We start from the raw sequence: 27,500 nt of genomic DNA, 5'->3' as shown, positions 1-27,500 counted from the left end.
ATTAGCACTTTTGAATCGGGACGTCATGAGGCAAAAAAAGCGCCTTAATCTAAATGTTCAATGTGGATTATTCTACACTACCCACATTTGGTCAATCGAGGGCAAACGTTTTATTTCAGAACCATGCTGACGTCTAGGAGGAAAAACACTGAAGCCCAATTGCATTTGAAGACTGTGCTTGTATTATGTAGCTGCTTTTTATGAGTAAAACCTTTTTTCCTTTTGTTTTTTTATGAAAAAAATAAGGAAAATGCTAAAAAAAAAAAAGTAAAAGAAAGCAGTCTGGTCTTGTGTTAATTGACCCACTAAGTCATACAGCAAGAGATCATGAGGTTTCATCATCATTATTATTACTACACAAATCTACATCTGATGGATTTCAATAACCTTCAGTGTCTGTGGACTTTCACTAAACTCTAGACCATTTGTTATCCCTTGTTTGGTATTGTAATAATATCTTACATCTGCATATGTTGACCCAATAATGCTTTTCTTTTCTTGGATGTCATAAATCATGCTTATTATAAACATGTTTCTAGTGCTATGTAATTTGGTCGGAGATTTTTTTTAGTATCTGTGAAGGAATAAATAAAAATTCCGCATGATGGCCACAATTTTGAATGTTTTCATAGAAGGACCATGTTTATTTTTATGATACTAGCATACTGTGAAGTATAGACTGCATGTTTTGGTACTAGAGTTGAATAGCAGGCTATATTCTGTTAAAAAAACACCCATTATGTCTTCTGTTACTTCTAAAAAGTGTAGAATAATATTCATATAATATTTTTAATGATTAATTATTTAAATAACGTGCGCGCTCACTTGCGATGTAGACAGCTTTAGTTTATTTAAAGTAACCAATTTATTTTATTTAAAGAATAAATGATAATATAAAATAACGAAAGGAGAATAAATACATCTCATAAGTACTTTGTTGAGCAAAATACTAAGTACCCAGGAATTATTATTTTCTTTTTTAAGCACTGCCTTATTCAACATAATATCTCCAGAAAGTAAGGTTTAGCTCATTAGAATGATTTATTTATGCAATATGTAATCTGTGAAACCAATAAGCACGTTCTCCATAAAATGTTTAAGACGCAAATGTCAAAATCCTAAACAGCGAAAAGCGTCTGGCAGGGAAGCGTTCAGTGCGTCGAGTCGCGTCGCGTCGCAGTGTGGATGGGTTTGCCAGTCAGGTGATCGGTCCGCCATTTTGTCAGCCATTTCCTACACTGGTCCGCTGCAGATCATCGCTTACAGAAAGAGCGAAAGCCCTCCTGCGCAGGCCGGTGTTCGGGACTGAATGAGAGACTAGCGCTCTAGCGGGCCGGTCAGTGCTCACATATAGCCCGTGTTTGCGGTTCGGTCCGGTAGGACAGGAGGGAAATCATCATGGCTCTGAAGATCGTGAAGGGAAGCATCGATCGGATGTTCGATAAAAACCTGCAGGATTTAGTACGTGGCATTAGGAACCATAAGGAAGATGAGGTGAGGCACTTTATCCCTTTATTTCCATTTATTTGCCTCAGAATCGGATGTTTTTGTAAATTTGCATTAAACGCAGCTGGTCTAGACAATGAATCAAGCTGATCTCGTGTGAGTGATCTCAAATCACCTGATTTCAGGTGAGCTAATAACCTGCCTAGATAACAAACAATTGTTTTTAACCCAATAAATGATTATTTCAGTGCTTTCTTAGCCTTTGTGTGGCAGGTGACTGCTGTTAGAATAGTCTGTCATCGTTTTGTTTATCACGAATGAGGCCAGTTAGCATTGCTAACGGTGAAGCGACTTGTATGAATACATTCTGCAAAGTGAATACAAATTTGATCCCATCCTGTTTTTGATACAACCCGTGTAATTATGAATATACTGGGTGTGCTAAAGAACAGATGTCAATTCAAAATAGCTGGCCTTACTTATCTGAGTCATGAGATTGGCCGTGTCTTAACACCTAGTGAGCTGCCTATCTAGACAGGATTTTCTGGGCATCGTAAGTGCGCTCGGATGATGTTCGATTCGAAGATTCGAACGCGCATGATGACGCAGCGATGCGAATGTTCGAATACTCGATGCTGACAGATGTTCGATTCGACTGCTCGAACGCGCCGATAAATTTCTATAATAATATGCTCCATCCTCGCCCCTCCCTTTGAAAAAGGGAACAAGATGCTGTGACAGTGAACATTTATAATCACAAACAGGGTTTCCCCACTTTTATGGCATCAGAATAGGTTCCCTTTTTAGGAGATTCTTATTGATTTTAGTCACTGGTTTGCCCTTCCAGCAGACAGCAGGGCAGTGATTTACGTATTATGAAATGCAATAAACCTATTGAACATTGATGTCAGGTGTTTCTAATGTATCAGTTAGTTTAATGCAGGGTGGACCTTCCAGGATGACCTGCATTGTCCGATGTGGCAAAAAACAGCACTGTGATCACCTCTATAAAAAATCACTCTCTTTATATTGGCTTTTAAACTATTCATGCTCATTTCCGCAATTATAAATACATTTAGGTTACTTGAAGGTAATCTTTAAAAATACTAATAATTTAAAATCACTGTTAAATGCAATCTTTAACAAATCCTAAAATGAAGCATTATAAAAAGTTGCGATGGAACATTTAAAATGTATTAATTTATTTAGTCTTCATTACATATACATTTTTTTAAATTATTTATTTATTTTTGATGAAGTGTTATAGAATTTTATTATTTTCCATTAATCCATTGTCAACCATAGCATAAAATAATTATAAGTTTATAATATTTATAAGTTGGTCAAAATGTTAATATCGCTGTCGGTTTTTGAATTAAATATTTGTGTTAATTCCAATAAAGCTGAAATATAAATATTAGTTTGAAAAAAAAGAAACGTTGCCTTTGCAGCTAGTGTAAGTTGTAAGATGACGTACTAAAATTACTAACTGAAAACTAGAACTGAAATAAAACAATTGTATTTTATTTTTGAAAAACAAACAATTACAAAAACAATCTACTAAAATAAAAACTGTAAATATATTTTAAAAAATTCAAGATATTTATAAAAACTAAAATAGTATATAAATAATACTAAAATGTAAATTTCAATAATATCATTTTCTGCACTACTTTCATAATCGGTTCTTCATTTTTATCGAGTACTAGTTGAAGCTCTACTTAGTAAACACTACAGAAGTTGCTCAAAGTTTAATCCAGTTGTTTCATTTTGTGTTAATACTTGGCTTTTCATTACAGTCACTTCATACTACAATCTTGATTCAGGTCTGACTGGTTTTGCTCTTTGGTCGCCTACTTTCATTATAGTTCAATATCAAACCGAGTTTAAGTCACATTCAAACTCAAACATCCTTAAAATGTGCTTTATTCTCTGCTTTAATGCTCCCGTTCTGGTCTCCTGGCCTGTTTAATCTGCAAACATCTGGAGTCAGGTATCAGCAAGGCTTCGTCAATGTAACCTGTACCGGCGTACCTAGATATCGTGTCTGTTACCTGGCCAACAGCGGACAGTGCTGTGAAATATTCATAGGCTCCTGAATGAGCTGACTGCGTGCGTGTGTGTGTTCGCTGCTCTGTTTGCTCTCTGCCGGTGGTTTCGTGTGAGACCTCTATATTTGTTTTCCACAAGAGGTGGGTGTACTTATCCAAAGCACTGGCTGGGGCTCAAAACTAGTGAGCTGCCTACCTAAACGGTATTTTTGGACATCGTAGTTGCATTTGAAACACACAATTTTGGATTTGAATCATTTTGGGGCACCATAGGTGCCTAATTTTACAGTTGTCAATTATTTGCTGGTTTGTGTTTGGGGAAAAAAGGAAGGAATGAAGGTTTTTCTCCAGACTGTGCTCTCTTGTTTGCTCAGGAAGGACATTGAGTTCGTCTTCATACTTCAGTGATGGTTTGCTTAGCTGGTCGAATCCAAATCTTGGCTAACTAACAAATATTTCAGTCATGGCAATGGGCTGAAATTACCCATAATGCACAATTCATTAGAGCTGAATGAGGATTGGACATTCTATTCGCACGTTTCGTTCTTACAGGGATGAAATTACCCATAATGCATCATTCATGAAGATTTGACACAAACCTAAAGAACCGTCTTTAGATTCAGTCTCATTGGGTGGAAATTACCCATAATGCATCATTCATAAGAACTGCATGAAGATATGACAAGAAAACCTTCTTTTCCATCAGATTTGTACTTTGCTAAGTGGAAATCACCCATAGTGCACCATTCACAAGAATTTTGTAAAGATGTGTCTGAAAACTCTTCTGGAGAACCTTCTTTTACCCCATGTTTTCAGCCTCAATGGGTGGAAGTTACCCTTAATGCATTATTCATAAGAGCTGCGTGAAGATTTCACAGGAGAACCTTCGTTTACATCATATATATTTTTCCCCATAATGCACAATTCACAACATTTCCAGATGTGACCGGAAAACCTTCTGGAGAATCTTTGTTTATCCCATATTTTCAATCTCACTGTGTTGAAGTTATAATGCACCATTCATATGAATTTTGGAAAGATGTGATGACAAACCTTCTGAAGAACCTTCTTTTACCCCATATTTTCAGTCTTTTTTGTAAAGACGCGACAAGAAATCACTTTTGAAAACTTTTGTTTGCATTGGTTTTTTTTTTTGTCTCTCTGGGCTTAAATTACCCATAATGCATCATTCATGAGGGTTCTACAAAGATGTGGGCTGGAAAATCTTCTGGAGAACCTTCATTGACCTTGTTTTTCAGTTTTTAAATTACTCATCATGCATCGCTCACAAAAGTTTTGTGAAGATGGGAATTGAAAATAGTCTGGAGAACTTTCGCTTACTTTATATTTTTGTATTTACTCGGCTGAAATCACCCATAATGCCCCATCTAGATGTGACAGAAAAACATTTTGAAGAATCTTCACTGGGTGGAAATGACCCACAATGCACCATTCTCAAGAATTTCATAAGGACGTGATAGGAAAACCTTCTGAAGAACTTTTGTTTACCTTGTGTTCTCAGTCTCTCTGGGCTTCAGTTACCCATAATGGGTCACAAGTGGTTTGTAAAGATGTGACTGGAAAGTCTTCTGGAGAACATTAATTTACCACATTTACACTTTACCCCTGTGAAGATGTTTTGGTCTACTAGTCTGTGGTAAACATGGGTTGTGCCCATGTAACGGTTCTCTAACCCCTTCAGTTGCTGTCATTGCTCTGGCTGTCTCATGACTAAAGGCACATGACCAGCACACTCGCCCATACAACAGCACCCTGTGTGTCCCTGAGATGAAGAGAGTGTGTGTGCTGGGTGTCCAAGGTTCTTCTCTCTCTCTTTTTTTTTATTTTTTTTATAAAGTGAATTTAATTTTTAATCATTTAACAATGTAATGCCACTGGCCTTGAGGTATTGTGGTTTATCAGCACTTTTAGTCATTCATTCCACACACACACACACACACACACACTGACCTAGTGTTGAGCATGTTTTTTTCTTTTTACATTTTTAATTTTTAACAATGAATATTTGTGGCTCTGGATTGTTGCTTATATATAGTCTAGTGTGAGATCATGTCTGAAAAATCATGAAGCGTTCAAACTGGATTTCATGGATTGTTATTCTCTGCTCCTAATGAGCCAAAAGTTTTATCTAGGCATGTGCTACAAACATTAATATTTTATAAATGAGATGTAATTTTTATAATTAACAATATTTTGGCAAATACTGTGTAATTTGTTTCCAGTGAAATCAGGCCTTTAAAAAAAATTGAAGAAGATGAATAAATAGTTTTGATTGTGGTGAAAAGTGATAACTGATCATTTGAAGGAGTAGTTTAGATAAAAATTAAAATCTTGTTTATTAGCCCTCATGTTGCTTCAAACCCATATTTTTTATTGTAAAACACAAAATAATTATTTGGCAGAATGGCCGACCCAGTCTTATTTTAGTGTCATTAAGGCACTATAATAGTGTTTAATTACCATTTTGAATTAGTTTTTATATTTTCTGTTTTCATTTGATTTTATTAAGTTTTAGTGATTTTGTTTTTGGTGTTGTTTTTTTTTAAATATGTCTGTATAGTATTTTATTTGTTTTAGCTATTTTAGTACATCAAGTTACACTAAATGAACATGATCAATTTTGCTTTGGCAACTAGAAATAAGTTTTAGTATATTATAATTGGGGATGAACGATATTGGATTTTTGACGATATCCGATATGCCGATATTTTCCGACTCATTTTGGCCGATATAGAGATATTTCCTTTTGTTTGGAAACAAGTCTCTCCTGTGCAGAAATTATAAGCAAAATATTTTTTAATTTTGGTTAGTTTTTAACAAAACTTATTTGTTAGAATTAAATAAACAATAATGAAGGTTTTTTGAAAGTACAATGAAACTTTGAAATATAAATATAAACTATATATCAATCGCTGCATTTTTTTTCCCCCAGAAAGATGCTGTTAATCCTAACATTTTGTTTTAAGATTTAACATTTGTAGATTTTCTAAAGAGTTGTAAAAATTCTGAATATCTTTTAGAGCTTATGATTTGTTTAAAAAATAAAACGCATTACACATTGAGTAAATCGGTATATGTCATGTTTGTTTATTCTATAGCTTCTGATGTTTAAATTAAAACACACTCATTATTTTAAGACATCATTTACTGCTTTATTTAATCAGAAACACAGTCTCAATGTTATTTGTGTAGGCTATTTTACTTTTAAATTTAAGTAGAAGTAGGCTAACAGCGCCCCCTACAGATTAAAACTCCTCACCAAACGGGCATCAGGACCTGGGGGAGGCTGTCGCTGCTGTACGTGCTATTACCGTTTACTCTATCACACACCGAACGTGTCATTCTGTACGTGCTTTCACAGATTAAGTTCAGCGATCTAAATCAGTGAATCTAATCATCGTTCAGACAAAACTTTGCTTCAAGAATGAGCCACACTGCTGACATGATCTAATCACTAGCACACCCTGAGCACGTGTGAGTTAATGTATTCCTCTTATCGGCAAGACATATCGGCATAATTTTTCATATCAGACCGATGCCGATATTTACATTTTAAAGCCATTATCGGCCGATTCCGATATCAGTCCGATAATATCGTGCTTACCTAATTATAATATATTTTCTTAGATTTTTATTTCTATTTATTTCAGTTATTTCAGTCCTTTGTGCTGCTGGTCTCCATTCACTTTCATTATATGGAAAAGAGCAGCTTGGACAATTGTGCTAAATATGTCTTTTTACTTTTAACAAGGAAAAAACTGGGTTTATAACAACACGACAATGACATAATTTAGATCCATCACCTATATATCATTTGGATAAATAATCTAGATATGTTTTCAGTTAGAAATACAGCAAATCACACTCTGTTAAAGTTTCAGTTTAAGATGTTTATTTGGATTAAGTTCAGGCAATGATTTGATCTATGCTGCTGACAACAGGAAGCTGTCGTGGATAGCATTGTCTTGAATTTTTGGCTCACTCTTTTTCTGTTCCTTCTACAGGCCAAATACATCTCGACATGCATCGATGAGATCAAACAAGAACTCAAACAGGACAACATCGCTGTTAAAGCCAATGCAGTCTGCAAGCTCACCTACGTAAGAGCGTCCATTGTTTATATCCTCTCTGATCTGCTTCATAATGCTTTGAGCTCAAGCCGTCACTTATTCGTTTGCTTTCTCTTCCTAATAGTTGCAGATGCTTGGCTATGATGTCAGTTGGGCTGCGTTCAACATCGTGGAGGTGATGAGCTCCTCCAAATTCACATACAAGGTGAGAGGTGACGTCCAAACTAATATTAGCGCTCAGTCAGACCAGATCCAGAGGTTCACAACATTTTTATTATTTATATGCTGTTTTAGTATTATTTAGGACCTTATAGTAAAGTTATGTTTATAAGTCTGTAATATTAATAGTTTTTATTTCCAATTATTTTATGACTGAAAACTATTTTTAATAGTTTAATATTCATTTTATTTTGAATTTTAGTTGTACTTTACAGCACTGGTTATATAGACTTAATACAATGTTCAATTTGTTAACATTAATTAACATGAACTAACAATAAAAAATACTTCTGAAGCATTTATTAATCTATTAAGATTAATAAATGAAAGGACAATCACGCTTGGGTTATAGTACAAGGCAGCTGTGCCTAGTGTGAGTATGCCCTTAGAACAATAAAAAAAAAAAAAAAGATTTCTTTATTATTAGCATTATAGTTATCTTTGTCTTGGGGTACACACACAGAAAGCTGCTTATTACTCATTTATCCATGTTTCTTTATCGCTCTGTGTCAATAGCTCCTGCCCACTAGAAGCTCCACAGATATATTTGCATACCACAACGATATATAAACGATATAGAAAAAGAATCGATTTACACTTTATATCATCGCCGACATTTATATTGTCATATCGCCATAGCAAGCAGTAATGATTAAAGTTTAATGAACACATTTGACTAGCTAGTTGATAAAACCAAAATCTGACAAAAAAAAAAAACCTAACAAGACTGACTAGTGCTAATGCTATGTTCCCCTTGCTAGTTTTTTTTTTTTTACCTGCTGAGACAGGTATGCTTTTTTCGCCACAAAAGCAAGATCACCTTGTTTTTCATGCACGCACAGTAGTAGTGCAATAACCATTTCAAGCATTTTGTATGGTTTATACACAGCAAAACAGCATGTATTTAACTGAAAATCCAGAATCATCCACAAGCTAACTGTAAAGATAGCACTGTGAATGATGATATAGTTGTCATCAAATGGGATGCTACATTTTATTCAGAATTAAATATCTTAAATATCTACGTTTGAGCTAGTTGATACAGGGAACCAGCAGTCTAATAAAGAGGTTGATTGGCAAAAATATTTTATGCATTTTGAAAATACAAAAATACTAAGATTAAATGTATTTAAATACAAAATACCTTTGAAAAAAATCTAAGGTATTAAAATACAAAATAGTATTTTGTATTTCAAATACTTATATTAAATACATGTATTTGAAAAACTGCCCATGCCTGATTATTACTACAACTGTTAATATTATTTAAAGACCTGTGCTAACCTGAACAATATTATTACAATGAACCAATTTTAACAAAGATTATCAGATGCTGCACCAAATGATTAGCTGATTGTTAGTTAACAGAACCATAGCGACGTGTTAGGTTTTTTTAATATATATATATATATATATATATATATATATATATATATATATATATATATATATATATATATATATATATATATAATATATTATTATTTTTTTTTTTTTTTTTTCCAGTTTTAGCAATTGTAGTATTTAAACTTGGACTTTTCTAAACCATATTTAAATGTTTTAATCTAATCTTTATATTTTATTCTTTCAACTTAATTTCAGTTAAACAATTTTTTTTTTCTTTTACGTTTTAATTTTTTTTCCAGCGACACTTCATAAATGTTTTTTTTCATCTCTTGTTTTCAGCGAATCGGCTACCTTGCAGCATCGCAATGCTTTCATGAGGGCACTGATGTCATCATGCTGACGACCAATCAGATCCGCAAGGTGCGTTTTGAACTTCCGGTTTACCTCTATTTGTTTTGATTACACTGGTTGCCAGCTATTTCAGTTAATATGATTGTTTTTAGTTAATTAAGTACATCAGGTTAAACTAAATTAAGATGAGAAATTGTGCCTTGGCAACTACCTGAAATAAAGTGTTTTAATTTTATTTAAATAACTTAAAGTAAACTTAAATGTATAAAATATATTTCATTTCAGTTAACATATTTAGTTTGAAGTAAAGAAAATGTATTTAAATTATTTTTTTTCAGTTTTATTTGTAGTTTACTATAAAAGCCCTGCTGAATGCTGTAGGATGTTTTATCTCTCAACAGGATCTCAGTAGTCCCAACCAGTATGACACCGGCGTGGCCCTGACTGGCCTTTCCTGCTTCGTGACCCCTGACCTTGCTCGTGACCTGGCCAATGACATCATGACTTTGGTAAATCCATTCACAGTGTTTACTTCAGGCAAATATTGACGCTGAGCTGATTCATTCAGTCTCACCCTTCATCCGTCTCAGATGTCCCACACTAAGCCGTACATTCGCAAGAAGGCGGTGCTGATCATGTACAAAGTGTTCCTGAAATACCCCGAGTCCCTGCGTCCTGCCTTCCCACGCCTCAAAGAGAAGCTGGAGGACCCAGATCCTGGTACGAATGCCGAATCACATCTCGCTAGGGTTGGGTATTGAAAATCGGTTACCAAAATGTCCAGATTTCCAAGAACCGGGTATTCGATAAGATGTGTGCATTTCGATTCTGCTTAACAATTCTTGCGTTCACATTTTAATGCGATTTAAAACGATTTAAGTGCAGGAACAGAAAAAACGTGCACCCTGTTTGTGCACACATCTAAAGCGCACCGAGAGCACAGAGAACTAGTGGTCTAGTTGACACAGGTTGTGCGCGTGCGTCAGGCCTCGTCCATATTGCCAGATGCACTCGTGAGAGACTTGCAGTGCAGAACCGGGCACGAGACCATGAGTATAAAAGAGCATTACGAGACAGGCTGCGTGTAAAAGGCTCGTCTGTGAGACGCGGGAGATACGCAGCGTGGGGCAGAGCGGAGCGAGTATGAGAAGCATTCAGAGACACGGGCTGTGTGTGCGGTCTTCTGAATTAGCGAACATGCATTACAAACTTATTTCAAATGAATCTGTTGGGAAATAAAATGTGTAAGATAACGTTCATGTAGCCTACTAATAAAAACATCTAAAAATGTATCTTTTATTCTCCAGTACTGAAAGCAGAACTGATAAGGGAGCTCTTGATATGCGTTGTGATGCATGACGTTACATATGTTTTTTCTTTAGTTTTAATTTGCCTAACTATCGATCTGACCCTTTTTAAATGGTGGGCGTTTACGCAGTTGGCTTGAGCAGTGCTGATTGGGGAGAACGGAGGTGCGCTCGCTCTATTGGTTAGTAAGACGTAGTAAGATGCATATGCTCTGGAACAGAGTTATATTGAACAGAGTAATATCGCGTCCACGTCGCAGGCTTTGCGATTAGTAAATCACAAAGTCACAAATCGCGATTTGTGTTTCGATTAATCGCACAGCCCTAGTTTTCAAACTTTTAATTTCAGTTTCTGTACCTGAAATTTGGTTGTTGTATTTATTTATGCTAATTAATTTGTTCCTGTTTTATTACTGACTGTTTACTTGTCTTTAACACTTTAATATTTGACATTTATATTAGTCTAGTTGTTTTTGCTGTGGTATTTTTTTAAAAGCATAGGCAAAAGTTCCTCTTGTAGGCCCAAGTGTTCTATAGGCTTTTTTTTTTTTGTTATTCAGCTGCAACAGAATGTTTTGTAAAATACACAACACAAAATAAATGTTTGACATCTATATGTTTGACTTCATTTTTTTTTTTATATTGGATTTTTTTATTTTATTGGAATCGAAACTAGGAATCGATAAGAATCGGAATCGATAAAATTCAAACGATACCCAACCCTACGCCTCGCTAAACGCTAATATTTTTGGCTTCCACTTGAACTCGGTGTTTAAATTGTGTGTTTCCCAGGTGTCCAGTCAGCAGCTGTGAATGTCATCTGTGAACTGGCCAGAAGAAACCCCAAGAACTATCTTTCCCTGGCACCCCTGTTCTTCAAACTCATGACCTCCTCCACCAACAACTGGGTTCTCATCAAGATCATTAAGCTGGTGAGACATGTGTTGGGTTGGAAAAGGAAGTGATTCTCTGCTTTTGTCTGTTTGTTTAATGAGATGTCCATGTTTTAGTTTGGTGCCCTCACTCCTTTGGAACCTCGTTTGGGAAAGAAGCTGATTGAGCCCCTAACAAACCTCATCCACAGGTAACCGTGATACTAAAACACTCTAAAGCACTCAAGCTGGCCAAAAATATTAGGGTTAAATATAATTTTTTTTTGTTCTTGTCCTTCCTCTTATTTGCTCCCTTAGTACCTCGGCCATGTCGCTTCTCTATGAGTGTGTCAACACGGTCATAGCAGGTCAGTATTATTTGGTGCCGTGACCCGGTGTTATGCTTGTGCACTCATTTCTTAAAATGGTTATTGATGTCTGTTTTCTCTCCTGTTTCACCTCAGTGTTGATCTCGTTGTCCTCTGGGATGCCCAATCACAGTGCTAGCATACAGGTGGGCCATTGTCACATCAGTCACTGATTTATATTCACTATTAATGTGGACCCTTTCCACACCAGTTTAAATTACACTTTATATTTGCATTTATAGTCTGTTAATTCATAATGTTCAGTATGGAGAGCTTTGTTCATTAATTCATGTAGTGATACACCACATTTCTTTCTCTTAAGCTGTTACATTGATACTTCGGGTCCTTGGATGAATATAGTTTTGTTTTATTTGTGTCCATTCATATCATTTCCTAAAGTTCAGTTAATAAAGAAATAAAGAAGCAGGTCATCTAAAGCACAAACATATCAAATTATTAAATTAATTATGTGAACTTGGTAAATATTAGATATGTTGGGCCAGTGCCTGATGTTTGTAAAATAAATAAAATACATCCAATTGTATACAGTTTAATACATTATTAATATAATATTTAGTATTGTCTTTTCATATTTTTTCCTACAGTTCAGTGAAGAAGCAGATCATCTAATGCACAGAAATATAATTATTATTATTTTATTTAGTAAATATTGGACATGTTGACTCAATGCCTTAAATTTACATTTAAAAAATAAAATTTTATGAGATGTAATTAATGTTATTTAACTTATTTATTTACAAGGTAAATTAAAATATTTAGTTTCAGCAATTATCATCATTAAATAGTCCCTTTGGATAAAACCAGCTGCTAAATTAATTAGTGAATAGGTGCTAATTATTTAATATAAAGGCTCTAGAGAGCAGCATTTAGCCATCAGTCAACCACTGTTTATGTCTCTTACCTAATTTTTATGTGTCATTTGCCGAACTGAATCCTTGGCTCTCAAACAAGCACTTGACCCATGTTAAGTTGGCTGTCTTTGAACGTTGATGTAAGATGGTGCGGAAAGGTTTTAAACATGGTAATAATGCCTTTTGTCTCTTCTTCTGTTTTCCATTTCTCTCCCGTCCACAGCTCTGTGTGCAGAAACTGCGAATCCTAATTGAAGACTCGGACCAGAACTGTGAGCCTTCTGTCAATGCCTGCAGTGTGTCATTCTCTCATTGTCTGCGTGTTTCTGAGTCCCCCCTCTGGCCCTGTAGATGATGTCCATATAGATCTCCATCCTGGATAACTCGAAGACACCTCAGTACTACAATAGGGAATTGGCATGAGTCAATCCAATCTTTATAGCTTGAGGAACTGGAAAAGGTTCCTCCAAAAAGCAATAGCATTTCAAGACATATGCATCAAGTAATCTGAATTATCTTGCAGGAGTTCGAGTTATCAGTGTCCCAGTCAAGCCGGCTGTAGACTAGCTCTGTGAATCCTGGACTGCCATGTTTTGTTTCTCAAAGTTCCTTTACGAGGCCGTTTGATATTTACTTCCAGCTGAATGTTTTGGAATTCTGTCAATTCTGAAGCCCCATGTGTTCCCTAAATAGATCAGTGTGTTTTTGCATCAACAAAGCTAGACCGTGCACTGTCCTAATGGCCCAAGACCACAGAAATGTGGCTCCTGCTGTCATGCATCTACATTTAGTCTGTTAAATTTTGTGGGTATTTAAACCACCTTAAATCAAATATGCATTTAATTTGTAAAAATCTGGCAGAGTAAAACAAAACTGAAGTCCATTTGTGTTCATGTGGGGGTGTGTGTTTTTGTGTGTGTGTGTGTTTGTTGTCTTTGTGTTTTCCCATTGTCTTTGTGTGTTTTTTCCTCCATGTATATGGAGGTTTTTCAGTAATAAGAAACTAGTCATTTAGATTGGTTTCATTTCTAAAATACTGTACATTTAGTAATAGGCTTTATATCTGTTGCTATTTCTGTTGCATGCCGACTTGTCTAAATAGAAGAACTGAGACAAAACATCAGTTAGCATAAATGCAATATAGCTAAAGTTATAAAACAGAGAGACTACACTTCAATGCAAGAGTCACTTACATACTGTGTTTTTTTTTTGTAGTGAAGTACTTGGGTCTTCTGGCCATGTCCAAGATCTTAAAGACGCACCCAAAGTCTGTGCAGTCACACAAGGACCTGATCCTGCAGTGTTTGGATGACAAAGATGAGTCCATCCGGCTGAGAGCCCTGGATCTGCTCTACGGCATGGTGTGTACAACATTTAAACATTCCTCTGAAGTCTTGAAGTTGTGAGGAGCTCAAATATATGACATTACTAAAATGTGGTGGAAAATGCGGTTAACTAGGTTTCGAAGAAGAACCTGATGGAGATCGTGAAGAAGCTCATGCTGCATGTGGACAAAGCGGAAGGAACCACTTACCGAGATGAGCTGCTCACCAAGATCATCGACATCTGCAGCCAGAGCAACTACCAGTATATCACCAACTTTGAGTGGTAAGACTAAACAACAGCTAAGCACACACTTAGGGGCTGTTCACTTAGATCAATTTCTGTTGATTGTCTATGTAAACATGCGAGTGCAATGGTCAAAGACATCCATCTGGTGCATCTTGAGCCTTCTCACGCATGACACAGCTCAAGTTAAAAATAAGCTCAGCTTAAAAAGAAAAAAAAACGTAGTCTTAAGACCTTTCGTTTTTTCCCCCATTGCACCGTCTTGTGTTTTTAAAGCCCCTTAAACGTAGTTTCGCAAACCTTTTTTCCCATTCTAATGTCCTCCTTTTTTAATGCAAAAAACACATACTCTGTGGACCAGAGCTTAAACATAGTTCCAAGAACTTTCATAGTTCTGAGTTTTTTCCTGTTTCAGTGCCATGGGTCTCCTGTTTTTAAATGCTGAAGCGTGTTGTGTGAACCACCCCTTAAATATAGTCCCGAGGCATTTTCTTCTCATTCCACTCTCCTGCATCTCCGTTTTAAATGGAAAAAATGCATTCTGTGTGAATTAGCTCTGATACGTAGTTGCAAGACCTTTTATTTATTTTTTTTCCGCATTCCACTGTCCTGCATCTCACATTTTTAATTGCAAAAACGCATTCTGTGTGAACAGCCCTTAGGCGTAGTCTAACAAACTAAGTGCATTTTTGTGTTTAATAAGGAAAAAACATTTGTGTAAATTGGCCCTTAAATGTAATTCCAAAAACTTACAAAAAATAGTTTTAAAAATAGCGTTTTTTTTTTTTTTTTTTTTACTGCCCTGTTTCCAGTTTTTGAATACAAAAACACATTGTGTGCGAACCACACCTTAAACACAATCCCAAGACTTGAGTTTCTGTTCCAATTCCACTATCCTGCAACTGTGTGAACCGTCCCTAAAACATAGTTATAGCAGATACTTTTACAATTTTACATAATCTTTACTGGATACAGAAGTCAGAAAATGGCCGTCTCTGTCTTCCAGGTACATCAGTATCCTGGTGGAACTGACTCGTCTGGAGGGCACAAGGCACGGCCACCTAATCGCCTCTCAGATGCTGGATGTCGCCATCCGCGTCAAAGCCATCCGAGGCTTCGCCGTGGCTCAGATGGCCACTCTGCTGGACAACGCACACCTGCTGACCGGCAACACGCAGCGCAACGGGATCTGCGAGGTTCTGTACGCCGCCGCATGGATCTGCGGAGAGTTCTCAGAGTACGTGAGGACGATCTGGAAAGGTTCAAAGTTCAACCATATAACAGCATGCTAATAGCCTTTTCCTCACAGGCATCTTGAAGACCCCATGCAGACACTGGAGGCCATGCTGAGACCCAAAGTGGCCACCCTGCCCGGTCACATACAGGCAGTGTATGTACAAAATGCCGCCAAGCTGTTTGCGACGGTGCTGCGGAAGTATGAAGGGGAGACAGACAGCCAGGCTGCGCAGGAGACCAGCCAGCTGCTTATAGACAGACTGCCGCTGTTCGTCCAGAGTGCCAACCTGGAAGTGCAGGAAAGGGTGAGGAGAAGCCTTATTCTGACATCTTGTCCCTTACGAAAATTAACCATAGTTTGACTACAAATAAAACTAATAAAAAACATGATTACTGTAGTTAAAACATAACCACAAATTAACCATGGCTACACTAACCATGGTTTGACCATGCTATTTGTAATAAAACTGTGGTTATACAAACGTTAATCAAAATGCCAAAAAAGCATGGTTACTACACTTTTACTATAGTAAAACCATGTTTAACTTTCGTAAGGGGTGAGCTAGCAGTGTTTTTGGCATCATTGGTGCTTTCCTAGCATGAAGGCTATTCTAGACACGAGATGACAAAATGTTAAGAAATTAAATGGAAATTCAGTTCCAAAAGCTCAAAATCCAATCAACAACCAAATAATAGAATCAAGTCCTCACCCTATATTTCGGAAATGTGCTAAAGCATGTTAGCAGTGTGTTAATACATGTAAAAACATGCTAGCAATGAGAATTAATGTTAACAGAATGCTAGCAACATGATAACATGTTAAAAATATGCTGGAAATGTTAGAAATATGCAAGCAGCATGCTTGGTCATGTTAGCAGTGTGTTAAAACATGGTAAGAACATAGTAGAAGCATGTCAGCAACGTGTTAAATCATGTTAGCAGCAAGCTAACAATGTGCTAAAATGCTTGTTGGCTGGTTTTAGCTGGTTGTCCAGCCTGGTCATAGTTGATCAGGCTGGGAGACCAGGTAAAACCAGCTAATTCCATCTTAAACCCACTAAGCCCAGCAAACCATGTAATGGGGTCTGATATGGTCTGTTGAGTCTTTGAGACCAACTAAAGAAGTGGCCAAAAGCCCTCTAAAAACCAGCCTGTTGACCAGCTATGACCAGGGTGGAAAACCAGCTAAAACCAGTCAACTCTGTCTGACTTCATTAGCTTAGCAATATGCTAACATCAATCTTTTCATCAGTTGCGATTCTAATAATATGGTTTATTAGGCTTTGAAACAGACACGCACACAGAAGCACCCAGTGTTAACCATGATGTTTCCCCGCAGGCATCCTGCATCCTCCAGCTGGTGAAATACATCCAGAAGCTGCAGCAGAAGAACGTGGAGGTGGCAGAGGAAGTGACTGCTCTCTTTGCTGGAGAGCTCAATCCTGTGGCCCCCAAGGCCCAGAAGAAAGTGCCTATACCAGATGGGTGAGTCATTTATTGACTATCTCAAGGGTATCAATAGAAATGGATGTTTTAGCTATTGTTTTCCCCCTCCAGTCTGGATCTCGACGCCTGGATCAATGAGCCTCCGTCAGAGAGCGAGTCAGAGGACGAGAAGCCCAAAGCGGTGTTCGCTAAAGAAGAACCCAAGCATTCCAGATCAAGACACACCGAGGTTGACGAGAAAGAGTTGGCCAGGGTAAGTCCAAGCTGTCCTTCAGACTTTCAGAAAATGTAAAAATACAGTCGTCTTAATACACTTGTCCAATTTAACACAGAGGAGGGAAGCCAGGAAGCAAGAACAGGCCAACAACCCGTTCTATATCAAGGCCTCACCATCATCTCAGAAGGTACGCAGTCAAATGATTCCTGTGATCACACAAACCTCAGGCTGAAACTAGTGATGACCAATTTCGAAACACCATTTGAACCATTTACTAATCTTTTGTTTGATTTAGCAGTTCTAAACTTAAACTCAAACTCGCCACTTCATCCGATTTCAGGAGTTGAGTCTTTGTTGCATCACACGGTTTCAAACCTTGGTTTTGCATAGTTATTTAAGAAATTTGTAGAAATTAATGAGCGTAAATCTACATAAACATAACTTGTGGTGTACCGCAGGGATCAGTCTTAGATCCCAAACTGTTTATAATCTATATCAATTGCATGTGCAGAGTGTCAGATATACTAAAATGTATTTTATTGGCTGAACTATTTTCTGTTCCGGGGACAATTTACATCAGCTTTTGGAGGTGATAACCACAGAAATTAATAAATTAAAACAGTGATTTGATGTAAAAAAAATTGTCATTAAATATGAGCAAACAAACAAAGATTATTTGGAAAATCTAATTTTAGTTAGAAGGAATAGTTCACCTAAAAATGAAAATGTGCTGAAAACGTACTCACCCTCAGGCCATCCAAGATGTAGAGGAGTTTGTTTCTTCATCCGAACAGATGAAGAGAAATTTAGCATTACATCACTTGCTCACCAATGCAGTGAATGGGTGCCATCAGATAGAGTTAACACTTGTAAACAGTGCTTAATCTGTTCCTATTTCATATTTCTTTGGACTGGGTTCTGTTGCAATTACCATTTTTACCAGAAGCCGCCGTCAGCCTGTGGTGTTTCAGATGCTTCAAAACAGTGAATCGTTTTACAAAACAATTTTCAAATGATTCAGAGCTTTGAAAACCTAAGTTTCTCCCATAACTACTTCTCTAAGTTCACTGGAATGTGTCTGCAATTGCAGGTGTACGATGCGCCAGGTGTAGAACACATTCCGGTGGTGCAGATCGACCTTAGTGTGCCTCTCAAAGTCCCAGGTGAGCAAATCTACAATACAATGAATAAAAACTGTTTCATCTTCATATAGAATAAAAAGAACTTAATCTCATTGTCTTTCGTTTGGTACAGGGATGCCCATGTCCGACCAATACCTGAAGCTGGAGGAGGAGCGCCGGCAGAAGGAGAAGGCGGAGAGGAAGAAGAAGGAGAAGAAGAAAAAGCGGGAGAAGCGAGGGAAAGAGAGGAAGGCGGATTCGGGTCCCGAGAGCGAGGAAGACATTAGGCCCGCTCACCAGGTGGACATAGTCACAGAGGAAATGCCAGAGGTGGGCAGCTGTTATTTCGGAGATGCTTAAAACTGTTGTCCACAAAACTATAGGCAATAATGTTGGTGTATCTCGGTTCCCAGAATGCCTTACCAAGTGATGATGACGATAAGGATCCCAATGACCCTCATAAAGCTCTGGACATCGATCTGGACAAGTATGTACCACATTGTTGCCACCTACAGTTCATACATGTGCTACATATAGTGATGTGCAGAAATTAATTTATCAAATCTGAAATTTATGTTTCGGTCTCTTTATTCTAATAAGTTAAGCCAGCTGTAGCAAAGTTCTGCAGCAGCAATCCACTATTTTTTTCCAATTAGCCAATAACTGAATCAGGTATTTAAATATTTGGAAATGTAAATATTTATGCTTATAAATTAAATCGCAGTAATAAAGTAGTCTCGTGATATTTCAGCTGAACCATTTTTATTTATTGTATTGTGTGCTTGAAATTCATGTTGAAACAGTCAAATTAGAAAAGCGGAAAAAAGAGTCTGTTTCGATTAACAGCGATTTGGCTTAATGAAATAAATTTGTCCAAAACTGAAAGTCCATTTAAAAAAATATATATATATTTATTTTTTAAGTGTTTGAAATTTCAGTGCATCACTAGCTATATGTGTTAAACTCTCATTCCTTGATATCCAATTCAGGAGATTCTCCAAGTTCTTGTTGTTTTGTATCTGATGTTTGATCTGAGGACATCAATTACCACTTTATTTTCAGTATCACCACTATTTTCCCTCCAGATATTTTTTTCAATTTCATGCTTCTTGCCGCCGTCATTCATTAAACCACATTTAGCAGATTAATGAGTCTAGAGTTTGTTCATACAGATGCAAAATAAATCTAGTTGTCTTTTGCATCAGTTGGGTTTTCCATGTTCTGTTATCGAGGAGCTTTCTCCAGTTCTCCTGTGTCTTCTCCACTCTCTCACACACACTGCTTTCTGCTTCTGTCTCTCTCCATCTCTCTCTCTCTCCCTCACGCATGCACGCATCTGCCCTCCTGACAGTCTGCTATCTGGTTCTAGCTCAAGGTAAGTACTTCCTGTGGTCACGTGACCCAGTGGAATCAACTGCCCAATTTTTCTTGGAAATTGCAGTATGTCACTGTTGGACCGAATAATATTTGTCAAGAACACATTGTGCATGACTGATTAGCTCATCTGCTAGTTGGGTTTTGGCTGTGGTCATATTGCTACAACTTGAACACTTTGGTGTTGAAGTTTGGGGTTGGTAAGACTTTATTCACTTTATTTACCAAGGCTGCATTTATTTGATTAAAATTACAGTAAAAACTGAAAGCTAAAATTTTCAGCATCATTACTCAGGTTTTCAGTGTCACATGAGCCTTCAGAAATCATTCTAATATGCTGATTTGATGCTCAAGAAACATTTCTTCTTTATTAACGATGTTGAAAACTGTTGTACGACTGTTGTATATTTTTATAGAGGTCTTGTTTTTACCCCCAAAAGCATTCGTTTGAAATCAAATTATTTTGTAACATTAAATGTCTTTACTGTCAGTTTTAACTTGGTCTCCTTTGGTCAATTTAAGAGGCTAGTAAAGTACCGGGAAGCAGGCACAATGGGCACTTGTCCCTGCTTCCCAAATTAGGTCTATGGTGACAATGGGGGATGTCATGATGAATTTTTTCATTGTACTGTAAATGTATTATGTCTTGTATGTTCAATGTATTTTTTATATTTTGTATTCTACGTGGAACTTTTATTGCGGCTTTCTTGGCCAGGGCTCCTTTGCAAAAGAGACTTGTTCTCAAAGGATTTCCCTGGTTAAATAAGGGTTAAATAAAAAAAATAAAAAATAATCAATCTAATGCATCCTTGCTAAATGAAAGGCTTAATCTTTCACACAAAAAAATCTTACTGATCCCAATCTTTTTAATGTTAGTGTGTATATATATACGTTAGCATTGACAGCCTTGCCTGGCTTTGACTTTTCCCTTGATACTCGTGAGCACAGATTTTAAACCCCTCTGCTTTTTTCAGCTTGTTGTTGGACAGGAATATTGTACTGCTTTGAAGGCCTCTTCACACCAAATCTCAATTTCTGACACAAAACAAACGCACCACAAGATTTCAAGTAAAGCAAAGCAAGTTCCTTCACACCTAGTTGAGAGTATTACACTTCAGTTATTTGTTTGTTGTTTTGTTTGGATGCTAGTTTTGTCTTCATTTTGTTGTTGTTTGCATTTTTGTTTTGCTTTGATTTCTGTTTTGTTGGGTTTGGATTTTTATACTTTTGTTTGTTTACGTTTTCGTTTGTTAGACCAGTTCAGATTAGTAACAATTAGTTTGAGATGAATTAAGTGCTTTGAGTGAATTAAAAATAATAATTTCCTTTGTTTGTGAAAGAAACTACCCTGGTTGCACTTAATGAATGTTGTTGTATACAACCACTGAGTGCAAATCAATATAAAGTCATCATGTTCATTTATTAAATATTACTTTTTTTATGCCCCATTCTATTCAGACTACAAGTTCACACCCTCGAAACCAGGCTTAGCCTCATATCTGTGGAGAAATGTAGATGTTCAGTGAATTAAAATCATTCTGATTCTGTAGTTTTATTGTATTGTTTTAAATTGAATCAATTCTCAACACTGATTGGTAGTTGTAAGACCAAAGGTGTGAATAGTTTTGATGCAGCAAAATATATTTGTTGCTGAAATGTTATACTTTTGTGACACTGTCACATCAGACTTGTTGCGAACAGGCCTTTAGACTTTTGACCCGTATATTGAATAAGCTGAAGCCTTTCCTAGCATCCATGTGACTGGTTCTCTCTCCCGTTCACTATCTCCTCCTCTTTCTGTCCATCTAATCTCTATTTCTCTTGATCTCTCCAGGCCTCTTGCAGACAGCGAGAAGCTTCCGGTGAGGACCCACCGTCCAGAGGTGCTGAAGAGCCCTGCCGAGGACAGAGACCGCGAGAGCGTCCAACAGGAGACCAAGAAGAAAAGCGGTAAAGAGAAGAAGAAAGACAAGGAGAAGGACAGGAAGGTAAGATGGCATTTATCTGCAGTTAAGAGCGAATATTATGTAATTCTACTTCATTATTATTATTCAAATGGTGGTTTGGGTGTTTTGCAGAGGAGCAAAGAGGAAAAGAAGAAAAGGAAGAAACACAAAGAAGTGGAGGAGGAGCTTCTGGAGTCCCAGCCAGAAGAGGCCGTCCAATCAGAGGAGACCAAAGAAGCGGCAGCCCCGCCCACATCCACATCTGCTGAGGTATGATTGGTTTTGTACTGGTATTAAAGTATTATCTTTAAAAAAGATAATCACTAACACTTGCCGTTTGCTTTATTAATACTTTGAATATTCCATTACTTTGTTGAAACAGATTGCCTTTTGTGGCAGCCCAAATTTGATTATTGCATGCAAAGCTTAAATCAACAGTTAAACAGAGAAAAGGCATGAAAAGATCTGTTTTAATGCCAAATGCCTGCAGTCTGTTATACTGCTTAATTTAGAGGTGTTATTGATTAATGGATTATTAATTGTTGTTAATTTAATCCATTAAATTTGAAAGCTAATTATTATTATTAGGTTATGCTCTGTACTAATGCGCGCTATTATTTAGGGGTGTTGAAATTAATCGTTGCATCAATGCTTCGTGACGTGGACGATATGTGGAAATAGATCTGTGTATTAGTGTGAATGCAGCCTATTAAAGCTGCCACTGTCTATGAACTCCTCAGTAATAATCAAACAGCAATACTGCCGAGGAAAAAAGAAAAACCCATAACCATGTTTGTCTGTAAACTTTCGTATGCTTTAAACACTCTTAAGTCCTATTCGCACGGGACTAGCATTACCTGGTGACCTCCAGTCATTTGTAATAATTGCGGAGGTTGTCTGTGATCTTAATCCCGTGCGAATCGGCCATGTCTGTAATTTGTAAAGTAAAAAATCCCCTGCAAATGCAAATATTTCTTCGAACACCGAGGTCCTGTGATAATGTTAGTCCCGTGCGAATCGGCATCTCTGTGATTTGGCCAGCATTTGGCGGGTCGTATAGCATTTTTCAAGGTTTTTGTTTCCTGTGCGCCTTTTTATCCATCTTTCGCAAAGAATGGAGCTGCGTTGGAGTGTTTGATAGTATTTTGGGGTGCTGCCATATCGCTTCATCATACAATTTGCAGAAAGAGAAAGCTGAAAAGGTTTAATGTGTTACAAATAAATCAAGCATAAAGCTTGAGATATTATTTTAACCTGGTGAAATGACACAACTATATTAGTTTCTTTTTTTTTTTTCTAATTGGACCATAGAACGGGACTCTCAAAGTCTTGGAATCCGGGTATCCGGGAAATAAGTCAGTAATTTCGAGTAAAATCCCAGGCTTAGCTTATCCCGTGCGAATGCACCACACGAAATTCAGATGTGGGGGGAGTAATTTCAAAATCACACATGGTCCCCAGATAATACTAATCCCATGCGAATAGGGCTTTAGATACTGAAAGTGCTTAGTGTTTATCACTTGTAATTGCCTCCCCCCCTTTATTACTTTATATTTGCTTGTATGTTTTAAATCTATATTTACTTTAATTCTTAACAATAAGTAATTCATTATTAAAATATTAATTATTTAACGTAAAGATTTTAAAAAGTAGCCTGCTTATATAATTGAGCAAAAATGGACAAAATAAATTTGATATAATCGTGATATTGAATTGAATCGTTGACACAATCGCAATCGAATTGAATCACGAAGCCAGTGCCGATTCACCCCCCTACTATTATTTGACAGTAGTCCGAAGTTGGAAATGAAATTTACCTATATTTATATGGTACTTTTTCTGTATATTTGTGTATATATTAAAAAATTCAAATCTCAATATATATATATATATATATATATATATATATATATATATATATATATATATATATATATACATACACACACGCACGCACGCACGCGCATGTGCATCTCAATAAATTATAATGACGTGTAAAAGTTAATTTTTTCTTGTAACTTGTTTCAAAGAACCAAAGACTTAAACTACTTCAGTCTGTGTGCATTGAATTAATTTAATACACGAGTTTCACAATTTGAGTTGAATTACTGAAATAAATGAACATTTCCATGACATTCTAATTTATTGAGATGCACCTGTGTGTGTGTGTGTGTGTGTGTGTGTGTGTGTGTGTAAAAGAGGTTTGCGCACTTATTTAAATTGTTGTATGAAACAAATATTATTATTATTAGCGTTCTTCCATGTACGTCTTGCAATTTTAAACTTAACAATGAATTGATTCATTTTAATGATATTCGACTATGAAAATTCCTGCTTGCTTAAAATCTATACCACCAGGGGGTGCAGTGTTAACCAAAATATTTATATTTGCTTATGGAAACAAATTATGTCCACATTTACATTGTATACATTCTTAAATGAATTTGACTGAAATATAACAATAATAATAATAATAATAAAACTGCGTTATGTGAAATGAACAGCTATTGAAGTGGCTGTAACAGACATGGTGATGGAATATATGCTGATTTTGTTTTTCTGAGGTTGTCAGAGCGTTTGTTTGGGGTTCTGTTCAAGTCGGACCGGATTGGACTCATTTTCCCCACCCTGCTTTTTCTCTTCTAGGCCTCGGATCTGGATTTCTGGCTCTCTAGCGCTCCTGTTCCCCCCGCCGCCCAGGTCCGGTCCCTCATGCTCTCTCCCTCTCCTCCCCCTCTGGTCTGTCCTGTTGTTAATGAGCGTTTGTTTTGTTTTCCCTCCTCCGGGCTCTTGCTGTTCTTGACGTGCCAATCTCTTTGTCTCACCCGTCTTATTTTCCACTGTTTTTCACAGGTCTGGCACATTTGTGTGTTAGCGTTTGCTTGTTTTAGTTCAGGATGCATGTGTGCACGTGCAGAGGTGTAAATGTCTTAATCACTGATGTGGGAAGCTTCTCCTGTATGATCGTTGTGTTTTTTATCATCGTAAACAGCCAGGACTCTTGACGGTTCTTGTGGTTCCAGTCAGTATTTGCCTCATGAACCGAATGTAGGTCACCTGAGACAGAAAGGACTTGTTGTACTTTTTTATCTGCCCAAATATCATAGTTCAGTTCCTCTTAATGTGAACACAGACTTCAAAAGCGAAAAAGCCAAAATATCACTTTCTCACTGCAGGTTCAGCACTTCTTCACCAATTTCTCCCAATGTGACAGTTCAACAACATCAAATCAGCTTTTCTTCTTGATCAATTGTTAAATTCTGCATGCTTCATGTTGTAGCTGATCATTCTCTGGTTTTGAAAGCAGGGAGTGTGTGTTTTAATGTGTGTTTGTTTGTTTGCAGGAGGTGACGGCGCCCTCGTCTGCTGCTGCTGTGGATACAAGCTCTGCAGCCGGCCCTGAGTCTGAACCTGATGAGCCTAAAGACACAGAGCCAGAGGACACGGTGGGGCTTACACAACTGGCTTTGTTTTTAAAAACTGGTTTTCTGTTTGTTGCACTGGCAGTGCTGAGTTAATCTTTAGACATTTTAAAAATAAACACACAATGATCTTTAAATAACAATACTTTTCAAATAAACATAAAAACTGATTTACTTGCAGAAAGTTTAATTTAAATATTAAAATGAACATGTTTGTAAAAATGTGTAATAAATAGTGTGTGTATACATTTAAATTAAACATCAACAATAAATATTTGCGTTTTAATAAAACATAAGGAACACATTATTTTAATTATACATTAAACAATTATACTGTTTAATTACAATAGACATTGAATAAATATCAATAAATTGTACATCTTTAAACAATTTTAAATTATTTGCATTAAATAAAAAAAAATTTTTTTTAGAAACAATACATGTCTGTGTAATAGACATACTTTTGAATTAAGCATTAATCATAAACAATATATGCCGTTTAAAAACATTTTAATTAAACATTTAACAATTAAAATGTTTAAACAAATAACAAATTATACATAAAAGAAATTATTTACTTTAAATAAATAAACAATATTATAATGAAAAACTTCTATATATATATATATATATATATATATATATATATATATATATATATATATATATATATATATATATATATATATATATATATATATATATATTTATATTTATTAGTGCTGTCAAAATTAGCACGTTAATGCAGGCGATTCATTTTTTCAGTTGAACGTGTTAAAATTATTTAACACTGGGGCGGAGTCTAGGGTTGGCCACCCCACTCATAACTGCTGTTTCTGTCTGTTTTTTCTTAAGAAGTGCGTTTATTCAGTCACAGAACGTCTTTTACATCAATCTGGAGACGTTTCCGACGCACGCTCCAGCGGCAGGCGCGAGTCAAAAGTATTGCTGTAGCCTGTATCAATTCATATCAAAGCGCGAAATAAACTACGTGCATGCAATGTCGTAATCAGTTAAGGCATGAAGTTACCAAAAAGGCGATTAAAACTGCGTGCATGTAGTATGTTATAGTGTTGTCAAAAATATCGATATTTCGATAAATATCGATACTGAAATATCTGAACGGTACCAATATTAATTTCCCGAAGTATCGATACACCGATACTAGCCGAGCTGTCACTTTCACTTCTCTCCAAAGGCGCGTGGACAAGCACCACACGTGACCGCACTCGTCTCCTTCGCTCTGGTTAAATAGCAAAAGTGAAGTGAATAGAAAGATGACTGCTCTGGTTGTTAAAGAACACAACAGGAGCGCTATCTGTAGGGATCTATGATCTCCGCGACGCAGAGAACGCGCACGGAATCCAGTCATAAAAACAGAATTTACAGTTTAACGCGGAATGTCACGGATTTGTCAAAGTTTGGATGAATTAATCAAAAGTAGGTCATTACACTTAAATCAAATCGCGATATGGTCTAGTATCTGTAAATATTAAGCTGCAAAAGTGGATTTAAATATGAATCCTGCATGTTCTGCGCGTCTCTGTGTGAATGTGCTGCACGTGCGGTTGTGTTTACTAATGTGGCGCTCGCGGTGATTTCAGCGTCTGCCGTCTCAATGAGGACATACATACATCAACAATATCTCCAGAACTGATCTGAAAGGCACTTTACGAGCATTTTACCATTTAATTTGAGTAAAACTAGCATCATATCATACACACACAGAACTTTAAAAGTATTCACGGCAACCCGTCAAAATAAAAGTTCGGTTTAACTTAGCCTATTAAAGACCATGTGCCAGAAATAGGCTATATTACTATTATTTAGTAGAATGTACATAATACTACTACTTACTACTACTGTTAATTTTTTTAAAGAAATAATCACAAAATATTTAAATTTTAATAGTAAATCCCCTTCATTTGCCAAAAATGTAAATGTTTAATTTTCATTAATTCAAATATAAATTAATTAAAATTGTTTTATGCCTTCATCTGATATCCAGTAAAATTTAAATACACAACACAGAACTTCTGAGGGGGAAAACACATTTCATAAGGCTACTGTAAGAATAAATAAAAATAGTTTGTATGCATTCAAATAATAGACATGCTAAAACACAGAATTTGGTAACAATAAAACATAAGGTGAGAAAAAAATAAAACATTTAATACGGCCCTAAACGTGTCATTTTTGTTACACTTTTAATAAATTAAATGTTAAATTGTATAATTTTCATGAT

General features: G+C 36.4%; 2 protein-coding genes across 12 annotated transcripts in view; both read left to right on the top strand.

Annotated features, from left to right (window-relative positions):
* The window catches only part of LOC306867404 (hepatoma-derived growth factor-related protein 2-like), a 19,869-nt gene extending 19,250 nt beyond the window's left edge, over positions 1-619 (top strand). Inside the window, exon 16 of the mRNA XM_079413039.1 lies at positions 1-619. This exon is cut by the window's left edge and continues 244 nt beyond it. The gene's annotated coding sequence lies outside the window, so the exon portion shown is untranslated.
* A 574-nt stretch (positions 620-1,193) lies between these two features.
* Positions 1,194-27,500, top strand: part of LOC306867830 (AP-3 complex subunit delta-1-like) — a 38,169-nt gene continuing 11,862 nt past the window's right edge. For 3 of the 11 annotated variants that reach the window (XR_013784068.1, XM_079413728.1, XM_079413727.1), the window contains exons 1-26: positions 1,201-1,494; positions 7,523-7,618; positions 7,713-7,793; positions 9,494-9,574; positions 9,907-10,014; positions 10,096-10,225; positions 11,605-11,744; positions 11,823-11,896; positions 12,003-12,052; positions 12,149-12,198; positions 13,148-13,196; positions 14,140-14,285; positions 14,384-14,532; positions 15,500-15,730; positions 15,803-16,034; positions 17,069-17,214; positions 17,287-17,428; positions 17,508-17,579; positions 18,483-18,555; positions 18,647-18,843; positions 18,927-19,000; positions 19,865-19,888; positions 21,722-21,875; positions 21,966-22,103; positions 24,480-24,533; positions 25,178-25,279. Coding sequence is in view for 9 of the 11 variants with exons in the window: in XM_079413728.1 (XP_079269854.1) it covers positions 1,399-1,494; positions 7,523-7,618; positions 7,713-7,793; positions 9,494-9,574; positions 9,907-10,014; positions 10,096-10,225; positions 11,605-11,744; positions 11,823-11,896; positions 12,003-12,052; positions 12,149-12,198; positions 13,148-13,196; positions 14,140-14,285; positions 14,384-14,532; positions 15,500-15,730; positions 15,803-16,034; positions 17,069-17,214; positions 17,287-17,428; positions 17,508-17,579; positions 18,483-18,555; positions 18,647-18,843; positions 18,927-19,000; positions 19,865-19,888; positions 21,722-21,875; positions 21,966-22,103; positions 24,480-24,533; positions 25,178-25,279 (2,889 nt within the window). In the remaining 2 variants the exon portion in view is untranslated. Of the gene's footprint in view, positions 1,495-7,522; positions 7,619-7,712; positions 7,794-9,493; positions 9,575-9,906; positions 10,015-10,095; positions 10,226-11,604; positions 11,745-11,822; positions 11,897-12,002; positions 12,053-12,148; positions 12,199-13,147; positions 13,197-14,139; positions 14,286-14,383; positions 14,533-15,499; positions 15,731-15,802; positions 16,035-17,068; positions 17,215-17,286; positions 17,429-17,507; positions 17,580-18,482; positions 18,556-18,646; positions 18,844-18,926; positions 19,001-19,864; positions 19,889-21,721; positions 21,876-21,965; positions 22,104-24,479; positions 24,534-25,177; positions 25,280-27,500 lie in introns of all 11 variants that reach the window. The other 8 variants (XR_013784067.1, XM_079413735.1, XM_079413734.1 and 5 more) reach the window with 4 other exon arrangements.

The sequence above is a fragment of the Barbus barbus genome, assembly GCF_936440315.1.
Source record: "Barbus barbus genome assembly, chromosome: 49".
NCBI lineage: Eukaryota > Metazoa > Chordata > Actinopteri > Cypriniformes > Cyprinidae > Barbus > Barbus barbus.
Note: the sequence above shows the minus strand (reverse complement) of the source record. Positions and strands in the feature narration are given on the sequence as shown.